Below are 17,119 nucleotides of genomic sequence, written 5' to 3'. Positions count from 1 at the left end.
CGATAATATAAATTTACCCATTTAAATAAAGAAACATTTTTTAGAGTAATTCTCAATGGTGTGATTTATTTTTGATTTAATTGCAAGTCTTACATAGTAAGGTAAACAAACGTGAATAATTGTTTCAATCTTTAGGGAACAAAAACAAGCAACGAAATGGTCAAGAAATTTACACAATTAATACAATTGTCACAACTAAATCCAGAAATAGATTTAAATCGGCTCGTAAAGTGGTCTGGATTTTGATTTTCAGGCGAGCGGCAGAGCAACTAGAAAAATAGATGTAAAACTTTATTTTTGTTGACATTTAATAGTCAATTTTGATTAGCACACGCAGACCAATAAAAAATTAATCAAAATGCTCTTAAACACGTTAATTCTAAGCAATTCAGTTATAGATACATTAGTCAAATGTAAATATTTTATATAGGTTCCGTATATGTATATTTAGTTTATATTTATGCTCTACAGTATATAAGTAGTTTGCTTTGTACACGTACACACATTTAAAGTAAACTTGATTGCAACAACTAGGAGAGTGTGGGACCGGATTATTCATATTAACCGAGTGCGATTATATGCCAAATATCTATCGTATTCGTATTTTGCTTGAGTTCGAGTTCAAAAATTGACTGCTGTGTATCTTTAAGCTAATATTTATATTTATACAATCAAACACAGTACGAAAAGTATCATCCATTCATCTTCAATTGCTTCCTTCTGTTGTATCTTTTTTTTCGAGCGGTTCGATCACTCAATATTTGTGCTGTGCTCACAATCGTGTGGGATGTGTGGGAAATATCATATAATATTGCTATAGTTTGCTACGTAAATACACACCTCTGTGCATACAAATATATATTAGTTAGCTATAAAGTAGATTTCAAGCCGATCACAGGCGAGGACTAGTAGTGATCCCTATCCGACTTCCTGATGCCCAATGCCCGATGCCTGGTTTGTAGCCTCAAAATTCTTAACTAGGGGTTTCGTACACATAATAGTATCTCATACGTTTGTTTGACTAGCACGATTTTGGTTAGGGTAGCTACGTACACTCTTAGCTAGTTGGTTGGATTCCATCTACTTAGTTAATTAGTTTAGTTTCGCGGTTTTCAATCACCTAAAAGCGACAGACAGATAGATATATAGGTAGATAGATAGATAGATAGGGAGAGAGGATAGTATCCGACAAAGGTTCAACCCGGGGGCTTCGCACCTGCGGGACCGTAAATAGATCACATATTTTGACATTCACTTATGCTTAATATTGCAACTGCATTTGCTTCTGCCTAATGCTCATCCGCTTGTATATGGGTAGTTATAGTACTTAAAACATATATCAAACATGTACATATACTCCTGCCTTCGTTCTCGATTTCGATTAGATTTGATGCGTTTCTTGTTAATGAAATTATACATGTGTTTCTAAGTTTTCCGGTTCTACAATATGTTTCAATTAAAAACTCTTTGAAGTTTCTGAAGTTTGATAAATAACTTTTGTTTACAATAAAAAGTGACATTTATATTCAATGATGTAAAATAGGATAAAAGAGAATAAACTGTTTATTCCCTAGTGTAGCAGGGACTTTAGTTTAATATCCTGACATCTAAAGCAAAAGTTATTTTATTGAAATATATAGTTTCACAAACAAAAACATTCAAATCAAACGAAATCGAGTATCAAATCCTGTAATAGATACAGGTGGAGCACAACAAGATTTTTTATGTGAGTTTTCCAAACTCCAAAATCCAATTAGAACTCGGTCATCCCCCCTCCGCACTTGTGGTCAGTCTCACTGCCCGTGGTGCTGGAGGGAGTCGCCATATTCTAATTGGACGGCTTTCGTCATAACAACGCGCACAGTTTGGATCGCTTTTTGGACTTGTCCACCATCTGGCCGCCGGCGGATGAAGTGGAGGACGAGGCGGACATGCGGCCCATGCTCCCGGAAGCCTGCGGCTGCGAAGGACTCGTAGGACTCTTGTCGTCCATATCCTCGCTGACATGGGATTCAAGGAGCTTCAAGGAGGTCTTCGGTTTTGAGCCATCCATGCTGTTGTATAGGGTCTTTGATAGCTTCGATCGAACTGCCTTGCCCAGGGCTCCGGTCTTCTTCATGCTCAATCTGGAGCCACTTCGCTGGTGCTCCGGCGTATGGCTATCCTCGCTGCCATGCTGGGATTGCTGATTGCAATTGAGCGTGGTCACCGTGAACTCGATATCCTTGATCTCCTCATCTGCACAGGCTGCAAACTCCTCCACGGGCTTGTCAATCGTATCGTGATCGATCCAGGTGAGGCCCATTTCCACTTTCTCGGCCAGATCCTGCCAGTTGCGTCGGTTCTCCAAGGTTCCTTCATAGAGCGGAGTGATCCAGGGGAAGGTGTCGCAAAGCACTCTGTAGAGGGGTAGACAGATCACGTCGATGAAGCCCACCTGCATCTTGGGTAGCTCGTCCTTGCGCTCCCTAATAATAATTAAACATTTTAAGTACATTTTCTTGGTATTTCCTAGTAAGTTACCTATCCATCATTGCCACTGGTTGGGTGTTGAGCTGCAGCTTCTCGAGGTCTCCTTGGTCAAAGAACTCATCGGCCACCAACTTGGCAACCTTGTGCTGAACCTCCCAGGGCTTGGCAATGGCACTCACATCGCAGGCAGTCATCATCATGCCACAAAGCACTGAGATCAATTGAAATAAGGTATTTTCATAAGGATTTAATGATAAGAAATACAAGAATAAAGCTAAGGGAAAAAATTGTGGATCAGCATTTATTTGGACTCACAATCTTTCTTTTCCTCGCCCTGCCAATCGAACTCCCCATTTTCCACCAACTCCAGGAAAGCGTTCCTTTTCTTGAAATACATGGCCAGATCGGTGGACAGAATGGCGCTTTCCACGGTCTTCATGACTGAACGATAGTCCTCAGGTGACAAGGCCTAAAAAAAGCGAATATAAGCATTTGCATTAGGTAATTCCGCTTCTATTAGTTATTTCAAACTTAAATTCTATTCAAAAACATCTGTGCCTATGACGTCACCGTACTACTAGACATGTGCTTAAAATAAAGTTCACCCCCTATTGAAGTCAAGGTGGAGTCAACGCGCAGATATTTTGTTAAACAAACATTTTTGCTGATTTGGCGGTCGCTAGACAATCTTAATTTTACTATAAAAGTTGTGTTTTCCCAGCAGAAGGCATATCAGTTCTCAATTGAAGCATCCAACATGAAGTTGTCCCTTGTTCTCTTCGTCCTCTCGATGGTTTTGTATGTGGCTCAAGTCAGAGCTGCTGATTCCACCACAAGCACGGAATCGAGCACCAGCACCACCACGGACAGCACCACCACGGAATCGACCACAGAGTCCACCACGTCGTCCCCTTCATCTAGTTCCGGCACAAACAAGAAAATCGTGCGTCTTAGCAATCTGAAGTACTCGATCACCAGGAAAATCAGAGTGGGAACCACCAAAAGTTCCTCGACCAGATCCAAAAGTTCCCGTGCCAAGTCCCGCAAGGCCCGTCTAAATGCGGCTAAGCGATCCAAGAAGGCCGCCAACCGAAAACTCAACAAGAAGTCCAGGAACCGCAATGTACGCGTGGTCCGCGGTTAGTGTAGCCCCAACTATATTATAATAATAAATGGTTGAAACTTTTACATAAATCATAATTGGCTTATATACTACTTGACTTCCTAAACAACGCAAAATATTTTTGCTTATTAAAAATCTATGCGCTTACCTGAAAAATATTATTTCCCTCCGAATTGAGAATCATCACGCACTGATCAAAGTGATGGTGCTCCATCGTGCTAGTGGTGTACAAAATGGCCAGCGGTGACTCCGTTTTGGTTTGGAATGCATTGTTGGTGCCACGATGGTCCAAGTCATGGCACAAACAGGCCACCAACAGACCCAGAATCTCCAGATCTGTCATAAAGCGCTCCATCTTTCCAGTTTTAAGCATGGCGAACATCGTTTGGGCCACGTTGAGAGCATGCCTCCAATTGTGGTATTTAACAGGACGATAATTCTTGCGAACGCTTAAAACCCAGCGGCAAAGGACCTACAAATATATAATTATAAAAATAATTGATTACAAATTGCCAATTTAAAGACATTGACTTACATCATAGGGTATCTGAAACTGCGAGACCAAATTGCACTGCATAAACATGCGAAGCACTGCGCGACAGGTGTCATCGTCGACCAGCTCAAAATCTGGAATACAATGAAATATTTAGAACACAATATAGAATACTTTTAAATTCACCTACCCGTAAAGGTGAAGCTGTACAGGTTGTAGGACTCCGCCTCGGCAATCACGTCCTGGGTGAGCTTCTCCGTCTGATCCTGGCTAGCGGTGGCATGGTAACTGAGGCACTCGAGGGCCACCTTCTGCTTGGCCATCAACTTGCACGCATTCTCGTACATCTGGGTGTTGTGAATGCCCAAACCGCAGAAAATGGCAAATGCCTCGAAAATAGAGGCATCCGAATCGGTGAAGGGAACTCCGTTGGCCTTAATTTTTAGTGGCGCAAGTTGTTAATAAATAGTTAGCACGCAAATAGAGGTACAAATTATTACCTTGTTGATAAGCTGGGCAACGCCAATGACCTTCTTCTGCGCATTCATAATGGGCATGCAGAGGATGGCCTGAGTGCTATCTATTTCGTCCTCCGCCCGTATTTGATTGTGATCCCTGACCCACTCGATGACATCGCAGATGTTCACCGTTTGCCCGGTGGTGGCCACAAACTGTGCAATCTGGGCCAGCGTCGAGGAGCTCAACTCGCTGACAGATGGCCTCGAAACATTGGCAGCCTGATATTCTCCACCCAGTTCGAAGAGCACCGTGAAACGATTGCGCATTTTCTGTCCGATCGGTTTTCGAAAACCGGAATCAATGATTTGGAAGCGAGTCAAGCGTCAGGTGGACTTACCTTCTCCTCAAAGCTATCGGCGGACTTGATGGCGCGGGTGGCTGGCTGATTGGGCTTCTCAATTATCTTCTCCAAATGGCTCTGTGGCGAGAGGGGCGAGAAGAAGGGCAGAGGGTACATTAAGTGGCTGCCACTAATGGAGCTCGTAACGGCTTTCCCCCAAGCCGCCAGCTTGTTGATAAATTGCATTGCACCATTGCGCGCGCTCCCAGCCAAAACGTAAAAAAAATTATAGTTTATAAGGTATTGAAGTGGAAAATTAAAAAAAGATGTATACATAGGGTTGGTGTCACAGTGAATTGAATTGTGAAATAAGTGAATAGTCTTTAAAATTCTGCAAAAAAGTTGATTTTCATGAACATGTTTGATACTTTGTATTACTATATTAAAGCTATTTGTAATACCAGCTATATTTGCCATTTTGTAAACTATCATTTTGTAATTTTAAATACTTGCTTTTTACATTTCTTTCAGTGCATTTGTGGCCGCACACAGTCGACCAGAACCTCCCATGCTCGTACTCCACACCCCGCCGCCACCCACCCGAGCATAATTAAGCTGACATGTTGCACATGACGGGCATGTCAGCCAAGTTTTCAGAGTCCGTCCGCCGCAACTCGACCGTTCTTGCCCCTGTGGGCCAGTTGAGCCTTATGGGCTAATAAATTGTCCATTACACATGCATTTGCATTATCAGCTGGCAGCAGATAATGGCTAATTTGGTCATGGCAATTTCCCGAATTGAACAATCATCGTAGTCGACAACATTTAATTTGGCAGATCAAATTACTAAAGTTGCCGTGTGAAATTAATAGCGTTTGTTTAGTTCGAGCAAAGTTCGTTAAATTTCATATGCAAGGCCTTTATTTTCCACCACTGGCTATAAATTAATGCAGCATGCAGTAATTTTATGATATGCATTCATCAAATTGGCCAAGCAAAATGTCTCTCGTGTATGAATCAACCAGGGGGCTGGACATCTGTTTCACTGCTCTGTCCCGCCGTCTGTCCCACCGACTGTCGCGCTGTCTGTTTAATGCATTATTCCTGAAGGCATATCCTGCGGCATTATTCATACGCCCTGGTGGCCAAGGCGGAATATGTAAAACAATTGTGCACGTGTTCTTCCTTCGTAAGTAATGTGTATCTCGATACATTTACCCAAAAGCAAGATTCGAATAAATAATTACTTGCTCGAAAACAATAAAAGAATGAATACATTTCATGATGTCAATCATGGCGTCCAAAGGTATTCCCATTGAGGAGCTTGATTTATATCCAACGAATGTGTTCCTTATAATTATAAAATGCAATGAATACTCGTTACTGCTTTTAAAATACCTGCCTTATTGTGTGATAATTGCTACCTAGACAATTCCTAGCTAATTGCTGAAAGATCAGAGACGTCGTTAAACTTTCTTTTTACTTATAGTATTTTCTATACTTCCGCAACTATATGCCCCAGACTAGTTACGCTGTCGATTATTATAATTTAAATAATTCGAGCACGAGTCAATTTAATTAAAGGCAGGCAATCAGCGAAGCTACGGCACAAATGTAAATTGCCCAGACTTGGTCATTATTTTACAAGCCCCCAAGGACATTTTACCACCGAGCTGTCAGAATTTCACGCGATGCCTGACACTTGAATATTGCTGAATTCCAGCCACGTGGATACGCCCACAATTATGTCCCAAAAAGAAAACCTTGTAAATTGAACATTTTAAGTTCATTTTGGGTTGACGACGACGAACACACAAACAAAATGGTCACGCGGAGCCGTTTTAAAAATGTAAATTAAACTGCGAAGGACACTGGGTGGTGTCCACAGGATTTAACTTTATTATTTATGCATCATATTTTGGAAAAACTCGCCAATCGCTAACCAGTTTGCTTGGACACACTCGTGTTGTCTGAAGAATGTCGGTCAATTAATTTAAATATCAATATCGATTCAAATGACTTAGATACGCAGACAGGGACGTAACACAGACGATGGTAAGGGAATGATTAAATTCTATATTTACCTCCTCAACAGTTATTAGTTTTTTTTAATATATGCACAATTATTAAGTTATTACAGTTTTTTCTAAGTGACCCCATTCCAGAAGTCTGTCGTAATTATGTAAAAGTATACGTCTTAATACTTTTCAATAACCTAGATAATAACAACAATTTATTTTAATAATTGCATATAAACGACCTGATAATACCGCACCACTTCTATATAAACCCCAACCAAAGTCTCGAGACGAATCAGTCAAGAAAACCATTCTATAGCGAATATATTTCTTCGAAGTGACAGTGCTATTATGCTAACGATCAATTTCTTACTGACGGTCGGAGCTCTTTTTTGGATATATTTCTTATGGAGTCGCCGAAGGTTATATTTGCTGATGCTAAGGATTCCCGGACCCATAGGACTACCTATTCTGGGTAGTTCCCTGGAAAATATCATCACCTATAAACGTAAATTTTATTCTTCAACCCAAGCGAACGAATAAATTAAAAATAAATAATAAATAATAAATAAAAAAATAAATAATAAATTACTCGAAAATAGGTAAACTAAGCTTTCGAACAAAGTATTTGAATAAGTACGGTTCGACTATTTTAACGTGGATGGGTCCGGTGCCATTTATAGTGACCCGAGATCCGAAAATTGTGGAGGATGTCTTTTCGTCTCCTGATTGCCACAACAAGAGCCAGCATATTGTGAATGCTATAACTTCTTGCATGGGAAATGGATTGCTGGGAAAACAAGGTGCTTAAATTACAGCATTATTAACAGTTAATCAAGTTTAATTAATAATCTACGCATTTACTAGATCCCGATTGGCTTGATCGCCGCAAACACTTTAACCCATCGTTTAAACAGGATCTTCTGCTTAGCTTCTTTCACATTTTCGATGCCGAGACGAAAATCCTGATGAATTTACTAGATACCCATGTCGACAAGGGCGAAATGGATGTGGTTCCAGAGATGCTCAGATGGTCGTTTAAAATAGCTGCCCGTAAGCCATCTAATCAAGGTATTGTTTGATAAACTGTTCTGATTTTGAACTCTTTTGCAAGAAACCACAATGGGTTCTGAAGTTAAACATGATGAGCACTTCAAAAATGGCAGCCTCGTGGAATGCTTTGAATCGTAAGAGAAACTTTAAGCAAACCAAAAACCAATTTCATTTACTTAAAATGCGACAATCTCATTTATTTTTATAGGCTCATATCTCATTCGACTCTCAATATATTGATGCCCTTGGTCCAAAACAATATGGTTTCAAAAATATGCGGTTATGATAAGCTACGAGCTGACAACTTTTCTAGAATTCAAAAAATGTTGGACAACGTAAGTATCGGTGGGTCCTGAGATATTTTTACTTTAAACATATTTCTTCAGGTGGTTAATAAAAAAGTCAATCCATCGCCAAAGACTGATTCAGATCCCGAATTGAACATTGTGATCAATAGGGCAATGGAACTGTACCGCAAAGGCGATATCACCTATATGGATGTGAAGAGCGAATGTTGTATAATGATTGCCGCCGGCTATGATACATCAGCTCTAACAGTGTACCACACCCTCTTCCTTCTGGCCAATCATCCCGAGCACCAGGAAGCGGTCTTTGAGGAGCTAAATGCTGCCTTCCCAGATGCCGGACACTTTGAAATAACATACCCAGATATGCAAAAGCTGGACTACTTGGAGCGCGTGATAAAGGAGACCCTACGCCTGATACCTGCCATTCCAATAACGGCAAGGGAAACAAAGAATGATGTTCGTCTCTCGAATGGAGTTCTCATTCCCAAAGGAGTCGTCATCGGCATCGATATGTTTCACACTCACAGAAATCCCGAAGTCTGGGGTCCAGATGCAGACAACTTTAATCCGGATAACTTCTTGGCGGAAAACATGGAGCAAAAGCACCCATATGCCTATATTCCATTTGCGAGGGGAAAGAGAAATTGCATAGGTTGGTTGATCACCGCCATGTAGTCTCGGAAAATATATTAAATCAATTCCTTATATTATTTTCTCAGGGTCTAAATATGCAATGATGTCTTCAAAGTTCGCCTTATGCAGAATACTCAGGAACTACAAGATTAGCACAAACACTCTCTACAAGGATCTGGTTTATGTGGATAACATGACCATGAAACTGGCAGAGTATCCTCGACTTAAACTTCAGCGACGCAGTTAGAGTTCTAAAACTATTAGATCAATAAAAGAAATAATAATAATTAAATCTAATATTGAGATATTTGTATGTTAGAAACACCGTCCAAATAACAAGGCCCACTAAAAGCTTAATAAATCTATTTTTATATTGTTGTATTCCTGAAACTGACTTACCGCCTCGCAACAGTCGAGATCCACCAGAAACACGGAGCACCTTTCGCATTTGAGAAGTTCCCTGGCCTCCGTCATAATTTTGGTGACCAAGCACTCCAGATTATTCTGCTCCTCGAAGATACTGCGCGCCAAATTGAGGAGAATTTGATTACGCCGGTATTCCTGGACGGACATCTCAAAGAGCTGGGCATTCTGTATGCCAATTCCACAAAAGGTCAGATAGCGGCGAAAGATTTCCACGTCGTGCTCGTCGAACTCCATGCAGCCTACGAGAGATACAAGTTAATACATTTGGAGGAAGGACATATCCTTTAAATATCCACCATTCGTTTTGTTAATAATTTGAGCAACGCCTATGATGTCGCCCTCGTAATTGCAAATGGGCATGCAGAGGATGGCGTTCGTCTTGTAGCCGGTCTTCAGATCGATTTCGCAGTTGAAGCGCGCATCCTTGTAGGCCTCCTTGATGTTAATCATCTGCTTTGTCTGCGCCACCATTCCCGCGATTCCAATGCCAAAGGGAATGATTATCTCCTCGGCACTGGCCCGAGTCACCGCGTCCTTGAGTGCTGCAATCAAACGAGATTCAAAGTTGAGTCAATCAAGGCAAAAACGCTGTGCAAAGAAAAAATTCTCGCATTAAGATGGCTTTGACCCGAATTTGTACGTCTTTACATCAGTTACGTTTAAAAAGGTATTAGTTGTGGTACGTACTTCAAATGTACTCTTTAATAAGCTGTTTAAAAATTTACCCTTTTACGTTTGCTTATAGACTAGCTATAAATGCTTTTAGGCAACCCGACGACTCTTTATCCAAAAACATTTTATAAATTTTTAATTCGTCTACAACTCAAATTTAAGCACGCTGAATAAGGCCTGAAAATTAGTTCAACCGTTGCAAAGCGTATTAGGATCCAGATAAGGGCCGTCGTGCATCTGAATACGTATTAAATTTATAGGCAAAATATTCACTCTGCCATGCAAAAGATATAAGGACACGGCCTGGGCAGAAGCACCGAAAAAAGAGGGAATAATATATAAATAAATAATGGCAAGGCCCCACGAAATCCGAGGGCAAGAAGTCAAATGTGAATTTGCATGAGCTCGCCGGTCCCGCCTCAATCATAATCTCAGAGGCCCACACAGCGGCTCACATGTATCCGTATCGCATCCGAAACATTAGATATATCTGTATCTGAGGCCAGCACCAGCAGCGCCCATTTCCACCCGGCGTTTCCCAGCTCTAATCTTTCTCGCATTTTCCCCACTGAATTATGTAGCGGAAGCGGTGGCTTTTACTCACGGATCTGCACCAAGGATTCATTACGAATGTAACGCACTTCGGTATGAATATGTGGAGTTGTTTGTTGATTTTGTTTTTGTGGGCGGAACCTGTGGCATCACGTTCTCAGAAATACACGATATATCACATTTGAAGGCGACCTTTTCAGTTTTATGACGTCTCCAAAAGTTTTAATGCCCACTTCCATTCGAGCTTAATTTCGCTAATGTGTTATCCAGCTCCTTTGGCCACCCCTCGAATTATTTGTCCGGCCGCTAATGAGTCTCAATTTGCTTACGTCCAATGGGTTGGCCTGGCCCCCTTCTGTGGGCCATAAACTCTTTATAAACAGCTTTGAGGTTGACATTTTATCACATAAATACCAGTGAAATTTGTCGCTGCAGTTGCTGCAGAGAACCTTAGAAACAATTAAGGAAATTCGATTTCACAAAAGGAAACAATTAAGATGCAAAAATACTATCCTGATAGCCTTTTCCTATTCCTTATTCATGTTATTTGACCCTATTCCCCCGATTCTATCTGGCTTTTGACAGAGAGAGTCCTTCAATTTATGCCCTGTGCATTTATGACCACATTTGACTCGGCTTATGCAGCCCATTTTTCATTTTCATTTTAGCCTTCTTCAGCCATTGTGCAGATGCAGTTCATTTTGTTCACCTTAATTAAAGCGGGATTACCCGCCACAAACAACAACACCTACTGCACATACCAAGCAAGAAGAACTAGGGAATTGTCAAAGGTCATTTTGCATTTGTTTTGCAGACTCACCTGTCTTTTGAGTGACATCGAATAGCTTGGCCACCAGATACTTGTTGGTGGGCGTGCCCTTGGCCAGAAACAAGGAGCCACGATCCGCGTGGGTGAGCAGTCCCACATTGACCAGAATCTTGTGGCAGAGGACATCAATGTCCAGTTCATTGGCCACGTCGCGAATCAGTTCCATGAACAGCTCGCCCTCGTCCAGGTCCATCAGATGCCTCCGGCACTCCGGAAGTGACGATGCTGAAGAGTTCGAGAGGCTCCTCGGCGATTTCTGTGGGCGAAAGTGCAGAAGGAAACACACACACATAAAGGTTAATAGCGGGATTAGATTGAGTTTGGGAAAACAAAAAAAAAAATGCCACACTTAACTTTAATTCGTGTTCGTATTGAACTTAGAATATTATTGGGAATATAATATAAATTAAATTAAATAAAATGCTTCTTAACAACTCCACTAAACTATGCGATAATTTTTATATTATTTTTATTTAAGTGTTAGTTTATATTTTTACGGTTCATATATAAATCATACATTGTATGCCTTGAATTTGCAGAGCTTCTTGATTGAATATTTTGTTTTCTACCTTTTTCTAATTGTAAGATCATGCTCCTTTTTTTGAACAGTGCAAGTACGTGCTCGGACTGTAATTGAATTCTGCTGTTTGGCATGAGAAAGCGGAATAATTCCGCTATTTAATTAGTTCGCCATATAAATAGCTATATTAACTGCCATTATTACTCGGCGCAACGAGCGGGGGCATTTTAAACATTCAGCATTGTATTTAAGGCGATATTTGGGGCTATTGTCTCTCCGCACGTGGCATTAGTTCTGTTTTCGATTTCTGGCCATTTAACCCGAGCCCCGAATTTCATTGGAAATTAACTTGGCCCGGTTCAAAGGGCGACTATTAGCAGCAGTTGGCAGTTGTGCCCCCAAGCGGCTGCCCAACCTCGTCGCTCCCGCCGCCGTCCTGTGGCAATGTGGTAATTGAATACCGAAAAAGGCCTCCCTTCTTTTGGCCCCGAATCGCCCGATCCTGTGACCTGTGACCTGTGCGTGCGAGTGGCCAATTAACCGAGCTGGGAGCTGCGCGCCGCGAACTGGGAGCTGATTATATTGCGTGTATTGTCCCCATCCTGGTCCTGCAAACAGGCCATCCCATTCCACAAGTCCTGCCACCCACAGCACCCATTATTTTCACTGACAAATTAAAGCAATTTACTGTTGGTACTGCCTTTTCTTGTACTAACATTTCCAAGTGGCACACGGCCAGAAATATCAATAATTACTGTGTTTAAAAATAAGTAGGCCACATGGGGTAAACCTACACCGTATTTGCTATTTTTTATGCAGAATTGAATGAATAAATTTATTCAATTGCTATTATCTATGAAATAAATAGTATGCAAGATTGCCTTACTAGCTGAACATTTTATTTGCATAAGCTGTAATCAATATCCGTCACCTTTGTTTTTCGTTTTCACTTAATGAATTATATAAAAGCACTTAAACGCCATTAAAACTCGTCTTAGCACCAGCTTAAGAAAAGAAAAGCTCACAAAAGACTCGGGAACCGAGAACAGAGCATAAAATAATCTCCGCCTTGTTTGGATTGAACTGAAAGTTAGAAAAACAGTTGTATTTGTGTTTCGGGCGGGAACAATGCAAATTCATTAAATAAAATGCAGACAAATAAAGGGAAATGAAAACAAAGCGAAGCCAGTCAGAGCGTTAAGTAAATTTGAACTTCAGCCAGTGGCATTGGGTGTTCCCCTTAAAACAACAATAAAATCAACAATACGATGTTGGGCACTCGTTCTGCTTTATTGTTCTTTTCTGTTTCGATTTCTTTTTTATATATATACATTTTCCTTGCAAAAGGAAGTGAAAAATGAAAACGAAATGGCTCTTAATGGGAAAAACGTCGTGCATGGCATGAAAATTTCAGTACTGCAAGCGTACAGCCAACGATACAAATACGTTTAAACAACTGGGACTGCGAACTGTCAATTTCATGAGCGGGGATTGCAGTTTGCATTGCGTAACATGCACTTAAATAAATTGACAATATCGACAACAAAAAGGGGCAGGCACACGTGCCGTTCACCTGCGGCGAACAAAAGCAAAAAATATAGAAAGTTCACTGACTAAGCCAGACAATCGCTGAAAGGACTCAAAGGTTGGCTGCTTCTTGTTTTGCCCAGGACACTGGCCTAGTTCTTTACCATTTTCCCTCCCCTTGCAAGCACCCACACACACACACACACACTGCTGCACTGGCTGAAAGAATTTTCCACTGACTTTTAGTTTTGATTCACAAGTGCCCAGGTGAGTGCCGATTTCCATGCTGGACTCGAGCGCACTTCATGTTTTGATATTTTTCAGTCTTTCTGTTTTTGCTCAACCAATTGCAGCCCAAGTGCAATTTGCAGTTCGAGTGGTGATCTAGCATAATTTAGATGGATATTTCAGAAAGGTAAACATCGCAAAAACGCATTGCACAAGTGGGTCTCGACGACAGTTGCCATTGGCATCAAGTGGCTCAAAAGAGTGCAATTGGGTGCTCGACTTTTTGAGTTCATGCACTTATCGTATGGCCATTATGCGCATTCCAAAGAAAAAAGAAAATAGTAAAATTACGGGTAAAAGAACCCATTAAACTCAATTGCATGTACAAGTTATACTGATTTTTTAACACCTATACATTTATGCGTACTTTTGCAAATACAAGTGTCAATTAAAATATTAAACCAAATTTGATAAGCAAATATACATGTTAAAATTGAACTATTCAAATTTCAGAAATCAGATGACACATTTTAATTTAAAGGTCGAAAGCAACAAAAATTTATTTAAAAGTGTCGCTATTATTTTATACCCATAACGTAGCACGCATGAAATTTATTTTACGAATTATACGAAACGAGCATTCGCCATCGACAAAGGTCAGGTCATATATACTCGTATATCACAGCGTTTTATTTTATGTTATTTTTCCCTGTTACAGAAAATATCCAATAAAAGTTAATTGAAAAATACTTGACGCCGTCGTGCGGTAGCGATTTAAAAACCTGCCGGCGGCGGAGGTTGTCAATAAATAAGCAATAAATAAATATATATATATATATATAATGCTTTTGGCTGTCGATTGCAGAAGGGCATATCGCTTCGCTCGGCTCGAGTAATTTCATTTTTAGTGCCTGAATTAAACATAAGCAAAAGGTCGGAAAAATGCCAGTCTGTGTGAGTTTTTCCAATTAGGGAACTTCACACGCAGCCAGAGACGGCCAAAGACAAGCGGAAAGCCAGCCAAAGGAAATTTGTGAAAATATCAATTTAGTTAATTCGCTCGGCGAGAAGGCGAACAAAGTTAAATAAAAGCGGAAATCCAGCGCAGCAGTGCCAAAAGTACAACAAAACAGGGCAAAACAAAGCAGGGCAAACACAAATACCAGCTCAAACAGTCGCTACTCGGTAGTGCCACTACCACCATGGTGGGCAAATAGAGCACTGACTATGTGAAAAGCATGGATGTTGGCTAAGTGCTGGGGAGCCACTGCACTTGCCACTGCAACTGCCACTGCCACTTGGCCAACTGCATTGGCACTTGCAATCGCCTGCTACTTAGCTTTGTCCTGCGGAATTCGTGGGCTGAAAAGGATTGCTAGGATGCAATGGAGGTGTAATAATGACGCCCCATGAATACAAATTTGGACGAAACGAAAAGTGCTAAAACAACTTTCAATCAAGTTTTCGACTGGCTGCGACTCAAATGGCGTAATCACATTTCCCAAAAATAGTTTTAATGGGCTCCGAATAAAATTCATTGCACTAGGAAATGGGAGAGCTCTAAACTTTTCTAGGTCATTCTTTTAAATAAAATTACATCCCTAAAATTAAATTTAAAATAACATAACTTAATATAATGACAAATTCCTTTGTTATGTGCTTACCTGCTGCACGGTGGGCGATGCGGCCATCCACTGCTGGAAGAGATCGGAGGTGACCGAGGGTCGCTTGTGCGGCTTGCGATTCTCGATGAACTCCTGCAGTCGGCTGAGTGCCTCTGGAGGAGCCCTTTCCGTCAGCCACTTCTCGAATGCTTCCGGCTTCTCCTCGAACAGGCGGGCCACCTCATCGACATCCTGCTGAGATGCCGTGGTGCTCGCCTTGGCCAGCCTGTCCTGCTGACTCGTCTGGGTTTGTATACTGGCTTGGGTTTGCGATGGAGATTGCGATGGGGATGAGGAACTGCCGGCAGGTGTCATCAGCCTTGAGGCGCCATCACTCTCGCCGGCTGGAGATCTCAGCTTGGTTTCCGAACTGCGATTGGTGGCCGCAGGTCGATTGTTATTGCTCTGGCGGTGATGATGCTCCAGCTTGACCTGATTGCCACTCGAACTGCTGGCGGGGATTGCTCCGGACCCGGGTCCAGGAACAGCACCCGGTGCCACTCCTCCAGCTGCCGTTGATATAGTCGTCTTGTTGGCGCCATTGGTCAGCGGTTTGGACGAGGACGCCGAGGTAGTGGCGGCTGAGGAGCTGCTGGTGGTCATTTCAACCGGAGATGCGGCGCCACCAGCTGGCGATGACACATCTGTCATGTTGCTGCTGCTGCTGCTCCTGCTCACTGGGCCGTGCATGAAATCATTGCGGGCAAAACGGGGGCACACCTCCTTCTTCTCCAGCTCCTAGTTGTGATCGTTCTGGTCGCCTCGTTAGCCAGGCTCAGAATCCAGCTGCGCCCGCTGATTAAGTCACGTACTCGCCCACTTATGCGGGAACGGGTGACTTCGTCTTGGAGTCCCCAAGGACTTGTCCGGCCAACCTGTTGCTCTCCACAATCCGCACAATCTCCACACGCCTTGGCTTTAATGGCCAGGTGCGAGGCGATGGGGTAATTGATGATGGCCCAGACTCATCGGCCGGTTAGCCGCCAGATTTCCCTTCATGCACGTCTGCCTTGTTGTTTGTCTTTTGCGATGGCTTTAAATGCGTCCACTCGCCGGTTAACAGTTGATTTTTCGCATTGATTGAAGAAACCTGCGAAAGAAGAGCGGAGAAAGTTACTATTTGATGGCGGATTAGGGGCCAGCTTAAACGGAACAAATGGAAAGTTTAGACGCAACTTTGCCACATTGCCACTTGAGGCTAATGGCTCGCTGCCATTACGGGAATCGCTTTCGAAATTCTAGATGAGCAGGGCGTGGCCTAACCAAGCCATTAACTTTGAGTGCGAAACGCGGAGGAGAGCCGAAGGACCTCGCCACCTACTAGCTCCTTATCAGTTGCTCAAAAATTAATGAGTTGCCGGGAAGTTGCCAGGGATTTTACGTGAGATTTTCCAGAGTAGTTCGTCCTTGCACTTTCACTGACTGTGCTAAATCTCAATGCGTTTAACAGTCATTTTTATTAAGCGCATCACACCTTAACTAAGGAATTTTAAATAAAATCCTGATCGAGAACTAACACCATATTACTAATTCCTGTAGGCCAAATACTTTTATCTAAGATAAAAATGCCGGAAACATAAATTTCACAGTTCGCTGCCAATTTGAATTTCAAATCAAGATTTTCTCATTCAAGAGTCGTTTTTCGCCTGGGTTTTCAATTCAGAAAATGTGAATGTATCACATGGAATTTATTTGCGGGTAATAAATTCGCTGATCCCCCTGCAGAGTGGAGAAATCTCTTGAAATCTCGGCCAGAATGCGGAATGGAAATAAATTTAAATGCTTCAATGGGACACAAATTT

General features: G+C 41.9%; 3 protein-coding genes across 3 annotated transcripts in view; 2 read left to right on the top strand and 1 right to left on the bottom strand.

Moving 5' to 3' along the window:
• Window positions 1–64: 64 nt before the first annotated feature.
• The window catches only part of LOC117142371 (cGMP-specific 3',5'-cyclic phosphodiesterase), a 43,584-nt gene continuing 26,529 nt past the window's right edge, over window positions 65–17,119 (bottom strand). The window contains exons 3-14 of the mRNA XM_033306301.1: window positions 15,318–16,407; window positions 11,370–11,634; window positions 9,622–9,867; window positions 9,299–9,564; window positions 4,945–5,025; window positions 4,589–4,876; window positions 4,279–4,522; window positions 4,131–4,222; window positions 3,744–4,067; window positions 2,788–2,941; window positions 2,524–2,683; window positions 65–2,468 (exon numbers count right to left, since the gene is read on the bottom strand). Of these exons, the coding sequence (XP_033162192.1) occupies window positions 1,847–2,468; window positions 2,524–2,683; window positions 2,788–2,941; window positions 3,744–4,067; window positions 4,131–4,222; window positions 4,279–4,522; window positions 4,589–4,876; window positions 4,945–5,025; window positions 9,299–9,564; window positions 9,622–9,867; window positions 11,370–11,634; window positions 15,318–16,007 (3,432 nt within the window). The 5' untranslated portion in view covers window positions 16,008–16,407 and the 3' untranslated portion in view covers window positions 65–1,846. The remainder of the gene's footprint in view (window positions 2,469–2,523; window positions 2,684–2,787; window positions 2,942–3,743; window positions 4,068–4,130; window positions 4,223–4,278; window positions 4,523–4,588; window positions 4,877–4,944; window positions 5,026–9,298; window positions 9,565–9,621; window positions 9,868–11,369; window positions 11,635–15,317; window positions 16,408–17,119) is intronic.
• Window positions 2,925–3,620, top strand: LOC117142377 (cell wall integrity and stress response component 2). Its single transcript, XM_033306306.1, has 2 exons — window positions 2,925–2,973; window positions 3,194–3,620. Exon 2 carries the CDS (start codon window positions 3,230–3,232, stop codon window positions 3,614–3,616), a length of 387 nt encoding a protein of 128 aa, XP_033162197.1. The 5' UTR covers window positions 2,925–2,973; window positions 3,194–3,229; the 3' UTR covers window positions 3,617–3,620.
• On the top strand, window positions 7,201–9,289 carry LOC117142373 (probable cytochrome P450 313a1). Its single transcript, XM_033306303.1, has 7 exons — window positions 7,201–7,413; window positions 7,508–7,708; window positions 7,773–7,958; window positions 8,020–8,092; window positions 8,167–8,293; window positions 8,345–8,918; window positions 8,986–9,289. Exons 1-7 carry the CDS (start codon window positions 7,257–7,259, stop codon window positions 9,144–9,146), a joined length of 1,479 nt encoding a protein of 492 aa, XP_033162194.1. The 5' UTR covers window positions 7,201–7,256; the 3' UTR covers window positions 9,147–9,289.

The sequence above is a fragment of the Drosophila mauritiana genome, chromosome 3R (assembly GCF_004382145.1).
Source record: "Drosophila mauritiana strain mau12 chromosome 3R, ASM438214v1, whole genome shotgun sequence".
NCBI lineage: Eukaryota > Metazoa > Arthropoda > Insecta > Diptera > Drosophilidae > Drosophila > Drosophila mauritiana.
This window is presented reverse-complemented; position numbering and strand designations above follow the sequence as displayed.